At 38.4% G+C, this 20,373-nt stretch overlaps 1 protein-coding gene across 15 annotated transcripts; it reads right to left on the bottom strand.

The window, feature by feature from the left end:
• Positions 1–99: 99 nt before the first annotated feature.
• On the bottom strand, positions 100–12,822 carry LOC148024668 (uncharacterized). Of its 15 annotated transcripts, none has more exons than XR_015693333.1 (4): positions 12,555–12,819; positions 9,672–9,817; positions 9,142–9,264; positions 8,767–9,060 (listed from the first exon to the last, which is right to left on the bottom strand). XR_015693333.1 is itself a non-coding variant. In XM_087694316.1 (4 exons), exons 1-4 carry the CDS (start codon positions 12,694–12,696, stop codon positions 8,986–8,988), a joined length of 303 nt encoding a protein of 100 aa, XP_087550442.1. In that variant the 5' UTR covers positions 12,697–12,822; the 3' UTR covers positions 8,767–8,985. The 15 variants fall into 15 exon arrangements, 10 of the variants coding, with proteins under 10 accessions (XP_087550434.1, XP_087550442.1, XP_087550444.1 ...); XR_015693334.1 differs by having other exon boundaries at positions 8,767–9,047; XR_015693335.1 differs by having other exon boundaries at positions 9,181–9,264.
• Positions 12,823–20,373: the final 7,551 nt, after the last annotated feature.

Below are 20,373 nucleotides of genomic sequence, written 5' to 3'. Positions count from 1 at the left end.
ATGAACGACAAGAGCAAGAGACCAATTGGGTGCAATCTCCCCCCATGCCTTGTGTGAGCGATTCACAAAGCATGTATTTTATGTATATTTCATCTTCATGCTCAATAATAGCCCAATTTACAAAAATATAATAAGTTTTTACAAAAATAGAAATAAAGCTAATGGACGGTGCCCAAAGAGTCTGGCACGCCCAATACAATGTCCAAATAGAAATAACATAACCGTGCGTCCATGCGCATACAAAATAATAATAAATAATCGATGCCTCAATAAATAGGCATGACAAAATATAGGCGTGGCGCCTATCAAAATATAATCCATAAATCGAATACTCGCTATCCTCCAATGCTTTCCTCCGCCACTGCTGCTATCTCTACACATCAACTGAAGCATTCACAATCGTTAGTAAAATAATACAATTAAACCGACAAAAGTGAATACCTAGCAGTCTTCAGCTACATAAATAAATCAACTGGTTAGAAATAAATCCTAACCTTAATTTATTACGAGTGCGTACTCAAAACTCATAAACATTTATTAATTTAATATGCATTTTGCAGAATCACCCGCTATGGAATCACCCATGTACACACTAAATTAATGAAATGCCCGAAAAGGACAGGCGTCCCCATCAACTTCTTGCACAAAGAATCCACTTTGTGTATGAGCCCCGATCATCAAAGTTTACGGAATCCACCGTAAAACCTCACGGAATCCACCGTGGCACGGAATCCACCGTGAAATATGCCTCCTGGCATCAGCTGTCAACAAAAACGTGGACATGTTGGTTGTACATGTTGCTCCAGAAGAGTGGGGACTGTCAATGAGCAGTAATGTTGAATGGAATACGAAGACCATGTGAAGCATGCATAAGGGATTGATGGTAGGTGTGAGAGCTTATTGATAAGCTTATTGCTTATCAAAACAGTAGCAGATCGAAAAAAAAATGTGGCCTAGATGCAAAAATGTGACATGCTAAAATGTGCTTGGTTTATTGTCGAGACCTAAAATAAGCCTTGACACTGGCTAAAGGCACTAGCCGAGCCTCTCTAACACTCACAAGACAACCCCACACAGCCTCACAGCTAGGAGCGTCCAAGCAACACACTGCCCTAATCGCTACTATAGATATTGCATTTATAGAACGTAGTCTAGCGATTGCCCTTCACCCTTTCTTACTCCTCAGAGGGAAATCCCATACATCTTGGTGTAGTACACTAATATAATACAAACATAAAGGAGACACCCATCTGACTAAATGCCGTGACCCCACTCCAGCTCTCCTACACCTTGGGGATTTACCCGAAGATACACTACTCTATTTTAAAGCACATACGAATACAATCCACTCTTATATATTGCAAACATTCCACGATATAAGTGTCCTCACTTGTTAACAAGTTCCCAAAGAATCGAGTGTCTAGCCTACAGCTTAGGTTTCCTCACAACTCCACATAGGTCATGTGTTTGGCAATCAATTGCTATGCATCCAAGAGTAACCATATGATATACATAATACAATTTTGGATGATGCACATTGTGCTCAAGAATTTTATGATAAAAAATCAACCATGTGAGGTGCAAAACTAATCCTTTAATGATTTCCAAGTTACTCGTAATTGTGGCGTTGCTAGAGACTAGCATCTAGTTTTCTCATGCTACTAGTCTCTCTTAAATTTAAATAATGATCGGTCTATATGCTATGCATAATCAAATAAATCATAATTTAAAACATTTTTCAGTGAGACCACTCAGTTTTATAATTTCTTTCCCTCCTACCGTTTAGGTTTTGCATTTGTTGGGTAGGTGTAACATTCATTTTTATGAAAAAATTTCATGTAAAAATCTATCAAAACCATACTCTAACATAGAAACAAGGCTTAATTGAGGCTTAAGCCTCATGCTCTAGCCTTGTTATATGCTCATGAATATAAATTATGTTTTTTCCTAAATGTTTAAGCGCAAAAACTAAATTTTCACTTATTTTCTCTAGTTTTTCTCATTTATTTATTCATAAAAATTTGGTTTTTTATATTTATGTATCTTGAGTGATCATATTGATTGAACACTATATTTATCAGATTTTTATCCCATATGAAGTGCATTCTCCAACCCGAAACGGAACCTCACATTTTCCTTCATTTATGATGCATTTTGGGTTTTAAATGATTAATTATGACTATGTACGACCATGGTGTCACACAAAATTTGTGTGGGAAGGGTTTGTGAAGTCACTCGTCACAGAGACACTTAGCAAGATGGGAGTAAAAGTTAATGTTGAGTACTCATACATGAATGATTAGACTTCACATTGAAAACTAACAATGAGAATGAAATCACTGTTTATCTCAATGAGTCATACAAGCATCTCAATCACAATGTTCTTCAATAAAGCAATTGCATAGATAGAAGTATCCTTCAATATATCTTCAAAGACACAACTTCTCCTAATTTGTTAGTTCGTGAGCAAGAAAGGAAATACACTTTCAAAATGCGCTTCCTTGTGTCATCAACTTTGGAAGTGATTAGAGTGCTTGGGTGCTTCAAGATTATTCCATCTAGTTGTGGACTCCATAGATAAAATCTATAGCTTTCTTCATTACAATATATAAAACCTTCTCATTCCCATGTTAATACGCATGGACGTCTCTAATCAATGTGAAAATGAGCATGTTGGAGAAGATATGTACTTTCTTTGCACCTTCACAAGCCTTTTGATGATTACATACGAGTGTAGATGGAATTAGTTCTTCCTACGTGACTCTTCTTGGTGTACGAGATCTTCATAGTTTTCCACCGAGTGTCATAAGCTAGAAAAGGAAGCACTCGTAGATGGAGTTAGTTCTTCCTACGTGACTCTTCTTGGTGTACGAGATCTTCATAGTTTTCCACCCAGTGTCACATAAGCTAGAAAAGGAAGCTTCGCTTTTGATGATTAGGCACTACACTCTTTTACTTCTAATTATGCTTCAACCATAATCGCAAAGCACTGAAAGGGAAAACTTGATGATCATAAGCAAGGGCGGGCTGCGTTGAAGAGCAACAACAGCCTCAATCATGAGACCAATCTATGCTGAATTGTGATAGCTCCAAAAATTCCACTGATGCTTGTTTTTGTCTGACAGCTTCCGTAGCAATACTGTGAGGCTCTTTGATAGATAGTAGGCTGGTAGGTCATCAGTCTGGTGCTGTGTGTCCTAACGTGAGCCGACATTAACCATCATCCTCACTGCCACCGTTAATGTTGTTGACTTCCTCATTCGGATCATCTTCTTTGTTGGCAGTCTCATCATCGCTGTCATCTTTGACATTGTTACAGTGTTCATTAACATCTTCATGGAATTCGCCAATATTTCCATCCTTACTACTGTTGTTGCATTGAAGACTATGGCCGTCCTTCTGATGATGACTAGATGGATCAAGAGAACATACGGAGAGGGCCGGAAGAGCTGCTAGGTCATTCAGGACTATGTCTGTGTATTTGTTGTGCCATAAATCAGCAAAGTCAAGACCGTCTGCACGGCCATGAGTACCATGATTTGAAAGGCGCAGACCTACGGGATTATAGGCGAGACCAAAGAGGCCACCACAACAGTCCCTTCTTCTCAGATCTCCGAGTTTGTGCTTTTTCTTTGATAAAAGCTCTTATTATGAAAGCCCTCACAGTCCAATTGCAGAGTATATCGTCGTATGCAGATAGACAAGTCCCCCTTTTCTTGGGCCAGTACGTGGAGGAAGTAATCCCTCTTCTCCAAAGCAACGCCATCCATTATTAGCGCCCCCTCTCGCATTAAGATAGCCGCCCTTTTCTCGTGTGTACTCTCTCCAAAAAAAGCAGAGTTATCCATCAATAGCACTGGCTCCCAGTCAAGACTTGTTGTAGAATGAACGTTTCCTGAGCTATTTCTCCCACGCCTTCACCTTTAAGAGAATCCTTTAGGGCTTCCAAAGCTTTTGATCAAGTGCTGCCAGAAAATGCTTTGGAAAATATACTTCAACCGTAAGAAAGGGCAACTATATGTTTGTTTGCATGGAAGTATAAGTAGAGAGCTCAACTTTCGCCTTGCTTAGATGTCTTGTATGACCACATGAATTGAGAGCAATGGCAAATGTAATCATATCTGGCTTCAAACCTTTTCGTTTCATTTTGTCAAACACCTAGAAAATGTGTTCAACTTTTCCAAGTAGGGCATACCCTGCCATTAGGACATTCCATGTTACGACATCCTGCCTTGGTAGCTTGTCAAACACGCCTTGTGCTTTTGTAAGCAGCCCACACTTTGCATACATGTCTACTAATTCAATATCAACAACATCATCTATTACGAGCAACTCTTTTCTAACAATCTCATCATATATTTATTTACCTCTTTTGATTGCTCCTATGTTGCCTCATGCTTGCAACACACAAATATAGGTGATTGCATTTGGAGAGAGATCCTCATGTTGCATGCTTTCAAAAAAATTTAGTGCTTTCTCATCATGCCCATGTTGGACATATCCTATCATTAGTGTAGTCCATGAAATGACATTCTGAACTGGACGTTCATCAACCACTTGCTGAAGTTCTACAAGTAGCCCACATTTGTAGTACATGTTTAATAATGAGCTTCCCACATAAATCTCTCTATCAACTCTTTTACTGGTTATTTCAACTTGTAAAAGTTGGCCTAACTCTAAATTGTTTGTAATACCAACAACTTTTAAGCACAAAAGAAAAGTGACAGAATTTGGAGACTTCAAAGTGACTTCGCAGTGGTGAACGCGCAGTGTCACGACATCCGCCCCCTCCAAACGTGCACATCCTTTGACATGTGCCAACTTTTTTACCACTTGGCAACATTGTTCCCACCAGGATCATATGGGCAATCATGTGGGAAATATGACAAATAGGTAAGTTGACATAGGTTATCACAACCTCCTCCTGGATCATATGGACAAATCAAGGTAGGTATGTCTTTGTAGATCATCTCTCCATCTAGTGGATTGTCGTAGATCATCACAGCATCCAGATCTTCTTTGGATGGTTTTTCATCAAACCATCTTGTAACTCCAATCTTATCCATATCCATCTCCATAAATGGCGTAAGCTTTGGCAAATCATCAACACTGTCCAAAGGTATTTTAACATTATTGTCAAATGTCTTATATTGTCGCTGTACTTTGGCTTCTTTGTTACAACCTACAATTTTCACCCCCTTGATGAAAATACATTGGTAAACATAAATTTTGCTATGTATAAACAACAACAACCAAATCTTTTTGCTAAAATATGTCATCAAATAATACTTTTTGTTGAGAATCCTCAGCACCCAAATTCTTTTGAAACATGAAATCAGCAATTTTGCAATTCATCGCCAGAGAATTGACCTGTAAGACATACGCCATCTCTTGATTTTCAATTTTCAACAATGGTGAAAGATCTTCCATAGTATCCAAGCATAATAGGCCGTCATAATAAAGACCATTAGTAACCTCCTCATTAAATTCAATCTCCTCACTCTTCTTCAAGTTTGTAGTCATCTCAATGTTGGAAAGTAGCTTGAATCCAGGTTGCTTTTCTAGCTTCAGATCCTTTGTCTTCGGGGATTTTTGATCTTCTTGTACTTTCGGCTTTTGAACTTTAGCCATACTCTACTCTGGTTCTGAATAAGAAGGCTGGGAAACTGGATCTTCTCTTTTTCGCTTCTCCTTAACAAGCACTTCGACTCCTTGAGAGTTCGCCATTTTGAAAGAATTTGCAGGGGTATATGAAATTGGGACCGATACTGGGGTTGGCTGCTGCTCCCTTCTAGTCATCTTGTTTTGAAGGTCTTTTAGGTTCTTTAATATCTCCTCCATCATATCATTGATAGTCGGTATTTCAGATGGTCTATCAACTGCAACAAGAATAGGCATAGGCATAGACATGGGATGAGAAGTAGGGAAAGAAGTGGAAGGAGCAACAAGAGAAGTAGGAGACATACCATTCTGCAAGCGAGCCTTTCTTCTCCGCCTCTTTGTCAATGTGAAAACTGCATCAATAGTATCTTGCCAATCCGTTTTCAATCCCATAGGCTGCATACGGTCTTTAAGAAGCTCTACCAACTCATCCTGAAGTGCAGGATTAGCCGCTTGCAAGAATAACTCCACTTTCTCTAAGTTTAGGGCTCTTTGCAAGTGCATCCAACTGGTTGTAATATTCTTCAAACTCGCGCAATAACTCGAAAGCAACAAGTCCTTTATTGGGCTGATAGACCCATTCTCTGAATGTCTTCCACGTAGCAATACCATAATCCTCCATAAAATATTCATCTTTGAGCGCCTTCTTGAAGACATTCTAGTTTGAATCTTATATAAATAAATCAATCACTCTGACCCGTAAAGCAGACGTGACAAGTCGTAAGAAATAATTGCTCTAGGTGGTAGGAACTCCAAAGAAGCGCATTTGGCTTTCAAACATTTTAAGATAACCTGAAACATTCCAGCCATCAAATAACTTACGCTCACTTACCACAACCTCAGTTGCCTTGGTTGCACGATGCGTTTGCTCTTGTTCTTGATGCAACATTCGCTATTGATCCAATTGTTGCTGATGTAACAACTGCTGTTGTTGCATAGATAACTACATTTGCTGATTCTACATCATAATGGCTGAAGAAAGAGTTTGCAATAAATTCTTCATCTCATCGATTGAAAAGGAAGAACCAGTCAATGAAGTGGGTGGATTATTCAAAGAGTCTCCCATCTCAACGATCAAAAGTGACACTTTCACATCAGGTTCACCAGGTGTCGCATGGAATTTGCACGGGGAGGGCTCGTGAAGTCGCTCGTCACAAGGATGCTTAGTAAGATGGGAGCAAAAGTTAATGTTGAGTACTCATACATGAATGATTAGACTTCACATTGAAAACTAACAATGAGAATGAAATCGTTTTTTATCTCAATGAGTCATGTAAGCATCTCAATCACAATGTCCTTCAATGAAGCAATTGAATAGATAGAAGTATCCTTCAATATATCTTCAAAGACACAATTTCTCCTAATTTGTTAGTTCGTGAGCAAGAAAGGAAATACACTTTCAAAATACACTTCCTTGTGTCATCAACTTTGGAAGTGATTAGAGTGCTTGGGTGCTTCAAGATTATTCCGTCTAGTTACCGAATCCATAGATAAAATCTATAGCTTTCTTCATTACAATATATAAAACCTTCTCATTCTCATATTAATACGCATGAACGTCTCTAATCAATGTGAAAATGAGCATGTTGAAGAAGATATGTACTTTGCACCTTCACAAGTCTTTTAATGATTATATACGAGTGTAGATGGATTTAGTTCTTCATAGGAGGCTCTTCTTGGTGTACGAGGTCTTCATAGTTTTCCACCGAGTGTCACATAAGCCAGGAAAGGAAGCTTCCCTTTTGATGATCAGGCACTATGCTCTTTTACTTCTAATTATGCTTCAGCCATAATCGCAGAGCACTGAAAGGGAAAACTTGATGATCATAAGCAAGGGCTAGCTGCGTTGAAGAGGGCTGACGTTATATATCGGCCTGCTATGGGCTATTGCCCGTAGACAGGCCACGTGTCGGTGACCCCGCACTTTTTAGGGGTCACATATTTTTATATGATATATAAATTTAAGAAACCTGTATCCTTTCATCTGTGCGCGCACAGGTGAGTTGGTAAGGGAATTGCCTATTAGGAGGGGGGGTGCAGGTTCAACCCCTGGCAGCAACAAAGTCGTGCCCTTTTGGTCCAAAGAGAGGCCTTTGCACTCTCACCGGATGTGACCGGATGCCACGTCACCAGGCAGGCCGAGATTTAACGTGAGCCGTTGAAGAGCAACAAAGCCTCAATCATGAGACCAATCTATGGTGAGTTGTGACAGCTCCAAAAATTCCACCCACACCTGTTTTTGTCTGACAGTTTTTATAGCAATACTGTGAGGCTCTTTGATAGACAATAGGCTGGTAGGTGATCAGTTTGGTGTTGTGTGTCCTAACATGAGCCAGCATCAACCATCATCCTCACTACCACCGTTAATGCTGTTGTCTTCCTCATCCGGATCATCTTCTTTGTTGGCAGTCTCATCATCGCTACCATCTTTGACATTGTTACAGTGTTCATTAACGTCTTCATGGAATTCGCCAATATTGCCATCCTTACTATTGTTGCATCGGAGACTATGGCCATCCTTCTGATGATGACCAAATGGATCAGGAGAACATATGGAGACGGCCGGAAGAGCTGCTAGGTCATTCAGGACTATATCTGTGTATTTGCTATGCCATAAATTAGCAAAGTCAACACCGTCTGCACGGCCATGAGTACCATGATTCAAAAGGTGCAGACCTGGCAGGATTACAGAAGGGATGGAAGAGGCCACCACAACCGTCTTCTTTGTGCAATGCAGGGGAATGCATGGCTATAAGTAATTTACTTTCAAAATTTCTGATAAAGCATGTATATTTACGGCAGTGCGCTCGAAGTTGCAGAGACGACTTGCTCGTTTCCATGGTGTCACAAGGAACTTTAAACACTTTTCCATATAGTAAAAAAAGAGAGATTTTCTAGATCAAAGTATCTAGAAAAAGTCTCAACTAGTAAAAGTGGAACACTTTACAAGTTAGTGATTTAGTAAAATATTTCTATATAGAAATTTTTTAAAATTCCTAGTTGATATAGTAAAATATTCCTAGATATGAAAACTAGTTGAAACCATAGATATAGTAAAAATTTCCTATACAAGAAAACTAGTTTGAACCATTAATACAAGCCATTACCACACTAATATATCATGTTAAGCAAACTAATCACGATTTGTTCACAATTTTGTCTTGTTAGCAATAGAATTGTAATTGAATCCACTAAAAAAGTTTTATCTTGAATACTACATTCTATCTGCTTCACCATGTTCTACAGCACCTAAGGTAGGTCTAGAGTTGTCATCCTCTTCAGATCTGCTCCACCATTAAAAAATTTAAGTCTTATTGGCTCTTCCTAAGCCTCCCTTCCCTTTTTTTGAAATGTAGATCCTTGCTGTTTCACCAACAATGTTATCCCTAGATGCATTTCCTGCTTACAATCAGTAAGGATATCAAAAGGCTCAAACCTATGCATTGCAAAAAAAGCTCAGAGCAACAAGAGAAGACCTACCATTTTTAGCAAACTGCCTTTTTTAGCAAATCGCCTCACCTTTGATCCTAAAAGCACTGCAATCTCCCTTAGCTCCACAACATAAATCTACTCTACTGATTGTATGCTTCAAACCCTGTAGTCCTATCCACAACAAGACAAATAATGAAATGATATTTAAATTATTTGCTCATGGAACCATATTGTATCATACTTGCTAATGGGGATAAATGTAATGCCCATCCAAATCAATGCATACTCTTGTAGGAATATGCAATGCTATCTAGAGTCTCAAACAGTAATATTTACCAAACGCATATGCTAGTGTTGAGTTTTCCCACAAGATAGAAATCCAATAGATTGAAGTATCATACCAAGCCAAATTGATTTAGCTTACACTACATGCAAATAGGATATCAAAACCCTCAACTTACATTCTTCATTTTCAATGTTTTAGCAAGTTGTTTAGATATCCTTTTATTGGGCTTGCTATAACTAAAGTAGTAAGAGGTGCATCTAATGTAAGAGTACCAAAGTAGCAAGAGTTGTACCTTATATGGATTTCCTTCATAAGGATACATACCTTGTGGTGGCAATCCAAGGTTTGATATGCTTCCCCTCCTCCAATAACCTTGTCGGCATTGCCCATCTCTGGAAGAGCTACTACCATGACCACTATTGACACCATAGGCAAAAGCTGCTAGATAGAACAAGCCTCTCATTAGTGAGGCTTCAAGTGCGCATAGGCTTCATCTAAAAGATTAGACAAAGATTCACAAGAAAGAAGCCTTGATTTGCTCAAATGCAAGCTAAACATTGATACTCTTATTAGAAATGATGGTGCCGATGAAAAATGTACTACAAGCAAGCCATATTCCACAAGAAGTTAGATTGGTCTTAGCTATTGAATATCCAAGGTGAACTAAAGTACCAATCCATAGATGGTCTCAAGAGAACTCAAGAAGCCACTCCTTCAAATCCAATATGCCTAATGATTCTTATTAATTCATTAAGCTCCAAGAAGTTGATACAAAAGGGATCATTTTTGAGTTTTCTTCTACTGATTATGTGCATCACGGAATTCAGCGTGATCTCTGCTGAATACATCTCCTACTTCTTACACATGTCACTGTGATCCTGTAGCCCTTAGATTATCCATTGCTGCTAGTGATGTTTACATTGATGACTGTACTCCCAAAGCCGTGTCTTCGACACTAGTGCCACTACCATTTCCATAGGCTCAATCCAAGCAACCAAGTGCAATTGCCATCATAGGCTCAATCCAACCAGCAACCAATTCTACCATCTCTCCAGCTTGAGCCTTGGTAAGCTCAATCCAACAACAACATGCCATTTAACAAATAGCAAGACCAATTTTGAATGGCGTGCTGACATTGATGAACTGAAGTGATATCAAGCAAATTTATATCTTGTTGCTTCCTCCAGAAGAAGATGTTTCCTCACACTTCTATTGACAAGATTCAGACTCATTGGCAATCATTAATTCAGGTTGATTCCAACACTCTTGGGGCTCATCATATAGTCTCTTGTCTGATCACCAGCTACGGTTCACCTTAGAGCAATCACAGGACTAATCCTTATAGTTGTTGGGGTGGTTCATTGCAGCAATCAGCATGACTAAGTTAGATTTTGCAGATGACTCGGCTTCAAGTGACAAGCTCCTTGAATCTATGCACATTTTGCATCCCTTGTTCAGTGCAAGTGCAAGCACTGAACTTTTTCAAAGTATGCAGACTACAGTGGATAGCAACATCCCATGCTTAGTGCTGATGGTGTTTTCCCCTGCCACCGTTTCACTAGAGGATCTGGAGCTCCCCACTATGCTAAATACCACTCACCATGAGATGCTTTTATCTGGCATTGGCACAACTTCACTAGGAATTAACGGTGATGAGTTGTCAAGACTATTAGAGCATTCTGACAAGTGGAACTTGACCCTGGAGCAAAATTGTCCTTCTTGGAAAGCTCTCGAGGATCCATCAACTAAACAAAAAGATTTGTTTCCTCAAGCAACATCGGGTGGAATTTATTCATCCACTGCAAAAGTACCCAAAGCCAAGCTAAGCTGGTGCAATAAGAAGAAACAACAGGATGGGGCTGCGGCAAATGCTGAAATGCTTACATTAGCCTCCTCTTCTGCCAAGCAAAAAGCTGCTTCCTCAGCACATCCACAGTCTGCTGAAGTAAGGCGGCTTGGGCGGTCCAAATCTACAAATGACGTGAAACAAATTGATTCATTTGACAACAGTGATGCCATGGATGATGATGAAGGAAGTAAGCTCAGTCCCGATGGCAAGAATCCCGTGTCAAAGAATCTCATCTCTGAGAGGAAGAGGAGGAAAAAACTCAATGAACAGCTATACTCCTTACGGGCCATTTTTCCCAAAATAAGCAAGGTACTCTCTACTCACCTGTATTGGGAAGAACTTGCTTAACGGTTAACAACAATAATGCACTCTGTTTTGATATTTTGTAATATGCAAATTATGAACTTGAAGATAGTCCTTTGTCTCATCATAATCATTCATAGGTTGCTGACTCCAATACCATTTTTCCTGCTACAATTGGTTCCATCAGCAAATAAATTACTTGGCGATGGCATGCTCTTGCTACTCGAGCTCAAAGATTTCTCACCTTGTTGCTTGATCCCAAAATTGCAGGTTCCATCTCTGGCTTCATTGTTTCTTTGCCCTTGCTGCTCGATCTTGAATATTTCTTTGAAGCCTTATTAAATATAGCTCGAAATACAACCCTGAAGCATGCCATGCAAAGGCAAACAAAACAAAGATCTCTCCTATGAGGAAGCATCTTTGAAGTTGGTTTCATGCTACACTACCATGGGGGTCAAATAATAGCAGAAATCCCATAACATTAGCTTGTCTAGGTCCTACTATAACATGTAAACTGCAAGTCAAAGTCTTCTGTACAACATCGGGCCATTAATGTGCACATCAATCTACAAACTATCATGATATAACATAGAAATTTCTATGCATCATGAGATTAAAACATTTCGTACCAAACTTCTGCTAGGTATTTCCAAGATCCCTCCTCATAACATAGCCAGGCACTCCCTGTCTTTATGTATCATGGTACCTACCTCTGTGTCCCATTTTACCCAGGCAGCACTGCTTCTTGCATGAATTTGAACCAATATGTGGTCTATTTTCTTAACATCGATATCTGTTGAGAGCACCTCTCTCTCACATTCTGTGATGTGAGATTTGGATCGGGGAAGGAAGGCCAATAAGTGGGAGTTTTCAAGTCCATCTCCAGTAGCAAAAAATCCTAGAAAAGATTGCTTCGTAATCCACAAATATTTATGCATAATCTTATCCTTGCTGCACTCGCTATTACCATGAGTAAGGGGGACCGCGTATCTGGTGAAGGGGACTTGAGCAACCAGGATGCACCTCAAATTGTGGGCTCATCTCTTGTTTCATTTTTTCTCTGCTTTCGTTGCTCAATTCACAAAGATTTCTTCTCGCGCTGTTAAAAGATCTCTTGCTCACCATCTGTAACAAAAGGTGCTAGGATCTGCCTCAAGTTGCGCATTCATCTCTTGCTTCATCGTGCATCATCACCATCCCTGCGCAAGCTAGGTAGCACAGTGGCTTCAAGGGGTAATAGTGGCAAGAAACACGTTTAGATGAGAGTAGTCATTGCTAAAGCCAAGGTCCACAAATGTCCGGACATCCAACGATGTAGTCTTTGATTTGGGCGGCCTATAAATTTGTGAAATTTAAGACATTTTCTTTCATATATGATTATTGATATAAGAGAAGTAGCTTTGATATCATCTAAGTCAAAATATGTCTCCCGCTGAGTAGCTTCTTGAGGTAAGACTATAGGTTGAATGTGTTTAGAAGATAATTCCTTGCTTGCATGATATGAAGATCTTTATGGAGGCTAGTTATCTCTTTGTTCGATGTTATATTTTAGGGCATTACTCTTGCCATTGACATTTCATTTTTGCTCCATTATTTCTTAACAACTCATTCGCAAACAATAGAGAAATACCAGGATGCTTAGTACAACTCATGTCCTCCATGAGATAGTCTTGGTTGTTGCATGTGCAAGGAATGTTGCATCATCTATGGTACCAAGCACTAAATCCCTAGAACCTCACCTAATAGTCAATTATAATGCCCAACAAACTAAGTGTTCAAGCTTGATACAACCACAACATAGTGAGAATAAGTGACATTAAAACCCCAAACTTCAAGATAAGTGATTACTATGTTTTATAGAGATCTATGTAGAGAGGATCTAATAAATCCTTTTGCACACAAACAATAAATTCCAAATACAACTTATTAGTGACTCATGAAAATTTTTGAGAGGAGGAACTAATAAATCTCCCAATGGAGCCACCTATTGTAAGAATTAGGAGTTATGGAGCAAGGTTAGGAGTTGGATGAGTATGGCTATTTTACATAACAAGGTTAGTATGAGGTAGGTTCCATGGGGGAGAGCGGATTTGGTAATGAAGCCCCTAAAGTGCCCATGAGTTGCTAATTGATTTGGAACCACACAAATAATTAATTGTGTGATTGAGTGAGATAATGCAATGTCTCTATCTCAAATATGATTGGCACATTTGTCCTTGAAGACCAAGGTATTATGCATGGAAAACATTAGGACTTTTGCTTGGTGATGGCACGTGATTAATTGTGAACTACATGTTCATCTCAAACCTTTTGTACTCTTGAATCATTTGGTGCATATTTGGAGATTGTTACTTGCCAAATCTACTCACCATCCCCTTCCTAATTGTGAGTAGGAAAACTCCATAAGAGTGGAAATGCTAGTAACTATTGTTGTTGATGCACTTTTGACTACAGGTGTTGTCATGTCTTTCAAATCAGTTCCTCAATATTTCATGTTCCTAAAGGCTATTGTGATTTATGGGACATCATTTTAATCTCATTGCATGCTTTTGTAGCATTTTCTTCCTTTTAATTAGGACACCCCATAGCAAGATTGGAGTTGAGTTTGGGTAGGGTGCATTAGTGATCACCACTTAGAGCATACTTTGGGTTTTTGTTACCACACTTTGGTAGTGATATGTGTGAACATATTTAGCACCATTAGGGCACCTTTTTCCCTCACTAGGAGGTTTCTTTATGCCTAATACACTTTAATTTTTGGATACTTAAATACATGCATTCAAGTTGAAATCAATGCCGTTAGTATTGGATATTCTTCCTCTATATGAACTCATTTTACTATGACCCAAAGAAGCTAGTTAGAATGATGTTATCTTTGATATCTTGTACAAGATGGTGGGTGTTTCGAGGGTTCGAAGGAAAGGAGACTCCTTGATTGGATATTTTATCATAGCAAAGTGCTATAAATATTCATGTGATATTAAGAAAGTTGGTAAAAATTCCACTATTTACTTCAAATCCTTTCTTATGCACTGTATCACACACTATACCTTAGGTTTATGTTGGAAGTTTTTTTAAATTGTGGTTTTCAATTGGCTTGGGCTCCTAGCTTATCATAGCTTCACTCTAATTCCATGGTAATCTTTGCAAGGTAGATGTGCGAAAGTTTCCTATGAAGCACTCCCTTGGAACAAATCTTTATCCATCACATTAAACAAATAGATACCACATTAGATTGGAATGCCCCACTTATCAGCAATATGAAAATTTTTATTTTGTGGCAACACTTCCCACTGAAGTAGTGCTTAAAAATTAGGTGTTTTTGTTGGTTTGTCACAAGTGTAGCTAACACATTAATGTTTGGCTTGTCTATCCAGGAAATGCCCATCTCGTGAGGTCACCCATTCCAATATTGTTCACACTAGTGCTTGCTTAATTGGAAGTTTCCCATAATTGGGCTAGCCATCTAGCCCCCAAAACCTTAAGGTGATGGATGGCATCCGGTCTATTCAATTATGGAAATCTTCCTCCATTTGGCCTAGGATTCAAACCTAGTCTTAACTCATTGCCACTACATTGATAGTGAGCTAGTTTTCTCTAGCAAGTGTGGATTGCATTTCCAACACCCCCTCAAGCCATACCTTGGTTGAGGTCCTAGTGCCACCCAAGCTCAGTAACTTGAGCTCTAATACCAAGTTAGAAAGTGGGTGGGGGGCGCTTGTACCTCCCCTTCCATAGAGACCACCCATTCCAATATTGTTCATGCTAGTGCATGCTTAACTAGAAGTTTCTCATAATTGGGTTAGCCATCTAGTCCCCCAAAACCTTAAGGTGATGGATGACATCGTGTCTATCCAATTATGAAAATATTCCTCCATTTGGCCTAGGATTCAAACCTAGTCTCAACTCATCACTGCTGCATTGATAGTGAGCTAGTATTTCTAGCAAGTGTGGATTGCATTTTCAACAAGTACATCCAATAAAGTAGCTCATTAGATAGAAAGCATTCTCACCACAAAGAAGATTATGCTAAACTTAAAAGGCTAGGTACATCACCAATATGAAATGATAATCAAGATTCCACATGAAACCATCACCAAATCTAGCATCACTTACAATAGGGTAATGTACATGCTTGATTAATGGGCTATTAGAGTGTCACAAAAGCTTCAAGCTAATATTTGATATCATGCTCAGATCAGTATAGAAAGTTGAGTTGAAAGTGATTGCTTGTCAATTAGTGGGCAAATTAGGAAGAGAAGTTTCTTAGAACTTGAATAATTGGAGGGAGGTAGAGATTCTTTTGCTAGTAGTGAAGATTGCATTCTTCAATATTGAAAATGCTACTTCTAGCTAGGAGAACTTTTAAAAAAAAACCAAATCCTTCGTTTTTTAGAAAAAGCAAGTTTAAACGGATTAGATTAAAAGGTAAATAAGTTCATTCAAATGGGACCTTACCCATTTGCAATAAAGATTAACCACTATATTTTCAGATTTCTTCCTATGACATAGTCTAGGCATCTACAGCTCTATAGGAGTAGCTATAGGTCCTTTTTTCATGTTCGTAATTATAGTCCTACACTATTTTACCACACACACACACACACACACACACACACACACACATAAAGAATTATTCTAAGTACTTAAATTTTGTGCCTTGTAAACTTTTTTGACTATGGGGCAAGACTCTAAAATGTTAGGGTCAAAGGCATGTCAATTGTTGAGAAAATTAACAAAAATAATAAGTCAAATATCAACATCATAAAGTTGCCATTTACACCATGTAGTTGTAAAGGCATGAAAATGCACAGAAAGCCATGAAAATGCACAAAACCTATCATAAGATGAACAAGCAATGTAACTCAATATGAGATCTCATATATCCAAGTGACAAGAATATTATATCGTCCAAACATCATATTTGCACTTTAGTAAGCTACATTTATCTCGAACTAAAGTTGAGGTGCGATCCCATAATCATTATTTTCTTGGTATTGCCTTTTTATTTTGAAAACTTCATCCTACCAAAGGATGTGTTGATAATGCAACATAAATATTTTATTTACTCCTAATATTTACACAGTTATTCAAAATTTATATGTGGATCATGCAATGTAAACATTTTTAATCCCTCATTTTAGTTTTAAAGGATTATTTATACTTTGTGTTGATCACGAGTATTAGGCCACTTACATATTACATGCATATGTGTAAGGAGCAAACATTTAGTGGTACAAAAAAGAAGATTGAGTGTAAAGAATAAGGTATGGTGGGTGTAATGTGGCTCAATGAATATTATTCACCCAAAAATAATTAATGAGTCATGTAAAAACTTGAAGGCCTAAACTTCTAATGGCATATACTTGCTCTAGCAAAGGCTAATTATATCACACTTTAGTTAACAAAAAATGTTATGATCTAAATCGTCAACTCTATTATGTCAATGGATGGGCATGCCCCTAGTTTATAAGGGACCCACCCAATTAACTATTGAGAATTGTTTGCACTTGTGTAAATGTCACAACCATTGACTTGAATTGGATGAGGTTCTCATTGTTTATTTTTTAATGCGAAAAAGAAATATTTATATTATAACACCATATTGGGGAATATGGGAATTTTCCATAAGTTTGGGACATGTGGTCAAATCTTTGGATTTGTCATAACTTGAACACTATAACTCCAAATTGAGCACTCTATAGCTCAATAGATTCCATTTTTCAAGTGCTTTCCAATGATAGGTTACATCATATGGTTTTGAGAAACTTATGGGCATGTTATCCATGTGTCACCTTTTTAGTATTCAAAAAATGGGAATTGGGAGATTTCCAAACTCACTAATATTGTGTTTTATCAAGAAAATGATATTCGAGTGCTATTATTATCTACATGTAAACTTGTTTGGCTTATTTATGCCATCTATGTGGGAATGAAAATTAATCGTGCATGTATCTCAAAGGACATGTACATTTTGAATGCATACATACATGTTGTTATGAGTCTGTATTCACCATTGTCTTATTTGAGATTGTGTTAGATGGTGGATGGATAAGCCCATTAATTGTGATGTGGTACTTAACTTGATTATACAAGCATGACTATGTAGATGTAATATAGGAATTCAATTGGATTCACTATGCACACTTGTTTTCTTAGGTTACAGCTTGATTTTTTCATAGTAAAGATAGCTGAGTTAGATGCTATATAGAAAATGGACTTGTTTCACTATATGTAGGCACTAATTTTACTAGATATAGATTCATTTTATCCAGTAAAATTAAAAACCTAGTTGCAAACAGAAAATTTGTGGTTGCTAACTAGAAAAAATTGTGCATTTACTAGATATGGATCTTTTTACTATCTAGATAAGTGTCTAAAGTTCCTTGTGTGTGTGCCTGGGCTCCCTCCTTCGCCATTCCTATACTTCTTTGTCCCTAAACCCAAGAAATGAATTTTGTTGAGTGCATGAGATGCATTCGAAATAAACTCACGAAGAAAAATGTCTTTGTTGCTTCAGCTTCTCCACGCCTTGGATCTGAAGCTCTTGGCGAATATGAATTCAGACTCTCTTTGTGCAACTTCGGCATCTATTGTGAGTGCTTTAGGAATGGTTTTGTATCATCACCTTCACTCCCAGGCAAACACGCTAACTTTCTTCGTTCTCAGATCTTTGAGTTTGTGCTTTTCTTTGACAAAAGCTCTTATTACGAAAGCCCTCACAGTGCAGTTGCAAAGTATATCGTCGTATGCAGATAGACAAGTCCCCCCTTTCTTGGGCAATTATATGTCTCTGTTTGCATGGATGTAAAAATAGAGAACTCAAATTTTGCCTTGCTTAGATGTCTTGTATGACCATGTGCTCAATGTAATCATATCTGGCTTCAAACCTTTTCGTTTCATTTTGTCAAACACCTGGAAAACATGTTCAACTTTTCCAAGTAGGGCATACCCTGCCATTAGGATATTCCATGTTACGACATCCTACCTTGGTAGCTTGTCAAACACACCTTGTGCTTTTGCAAGCAGCCCACACTTTGCATACATGTCTACTAATGCAGTGTCAACAACAACATCTGTTACGAGCAACTCTTTTCTAACAATCTCATCATATATTTCTTTACCTCTTTTGACTGCTCCTATGCTGCCTCATACTTGCAACACAGAAACATAGATGATTGCATTTGGAGAGAGATTCTCATGTTGCATGCTTTCAAAACACTTTAGTGCTTTCTCATCATGCCCATGTTGGACGTATCCCATCATTAGTGTAGTCCATGAAATGACATTCTGAACTGGAAGTTTATCAACCACTTGCTGAAGTTCTGCAAGTAGCCCATATTTGTAGTACATGTTTAATAATGAGCTTCCCACATAAAGCTCTCTATCAACTACTCTACTAGTTATTTCAACTTGTAAAAGATGGCCTAACTCTAAATCGTTTGTAACACCAACAACTTTTAAGCGCAAAAAAAAAAGTGACAGAATTAGGAGACTTCAAAGTGACTTCACAACGTCACAACAACGGGTTCTACATTTTATCATGTACAACCCTCAAACATACTTCAAACATGATTCACATAAATTTTCTTTCCATGCGCACATCATTAAAGCCATCAACCATCAAAACAATGAGATTTTCTTTGTAAAAATTGAGCATGCTGCTTATTTGCATGTTGTATGGTTTTTATGAAATGGTTTCAGGCAGCCAACGGACCCATCTTCAATTTCCCAATTGCACTGGATATTTCCTCTCAGACTCCTTTTGATCTTGGAGCAATCCGATCCATGCTAGACAAGGATCTTTCATCCCCCTTTCTTCTTGATTTTGTGCATGTGATCAGCCTCTTAGAGGAGAGAGGAGAGAGAAAGACTAAAAATTGGAATTTTGATTCCCTCCATGAAAATCAGAGTGCTCATGACCAAAATAAGGCCCTTAGAGAGTAGATCAGGAATGTGCACTTGGTTCTTAATCAATCCCAACATCGGAGAGGCACAAATCTCAAGAAAAATGGGGCACAAAAAAATTTGTGTCCCCCTCCCTTCTCACAATTGAAAAATTGGTTTTCTTCCTCTTAATTAAGCTTAAGGTTTTAATGTTTAAAATATATAGTTCATCTCTTTGTGTTCACACTGCAAACCGAAGTGGATTTTTTACTTTTGGAGGGGCAAACGAGATCGAATTCGAGATCCATTTGGCGGGATGGCTTTGTGACACTGAAATCTATAACTTGGGACCCGCCACACACTTTTCGGCTCCCAAATCATGTAGTTGTGTCATAACACAAAACCTTGCCAGGATTAAATGGGGGGGTCAAATGATCAATGAACTGAGACTTGCATTGGGTTCCTGGCATCAAACTCCATCTAGGAAAACTCTAACTCATCAATCCGCAATTGTTCAATTTTGCATAAAAAATTGGTATTTGACCCCTCTGAGCCACTTTTCTGCTCCAAAAATGGGCTCTAGTGCTTCAAAAATGGGTCCCAAATTTCAGCTCTCATTGGTAGCCACGGGATAGGGTGACTCAACCCGTTGAACCCCACGAACTGATCTGCACAGACAATAATCAAAGCAAACATCAAGTTGCCACAAAAACTATAATCAACAAAGCACAAGAACAGCTCTCACCCTACCCCCTAATAGAATCAAGGCATGAAAGCCCACAAGGGATAGGTCCATGATAATCTGACAGAAATCCAAAGCAAGTCGCTAATCAACTGCTTTAACACAAACTAACTAAAAATCCTATCAAAGAGGTCATCGTAGTGGTGGTCTGAACTACTTGCCTAACTTAGGACAATTGAATTAGGACCTCCTACTAGGCAAGGACTCTTATAG

The sequence above is a fragment of the Lygodium microphyllum genome, chromosome 15, assembly GCF_053477565.2.
Source record: "Lygodium microphyllum isolate KBCC chromosome 15, Lygodium_microphyllum_v1.1.10, whole genome shotgun sequence".
In the NCBI taxonomy this organism is placed as follows: Eukaryota; Viridiplantae; Streptophyta; class Polypodiopsida; order Schizaeales; family Lygodiaceae; genus Lygodium; species Lygodium microphyllum.
Note: the sequence above shows the minus strand (reverse complement) of the source record. Positions and strands in the feature narration are given on the sequence as shown.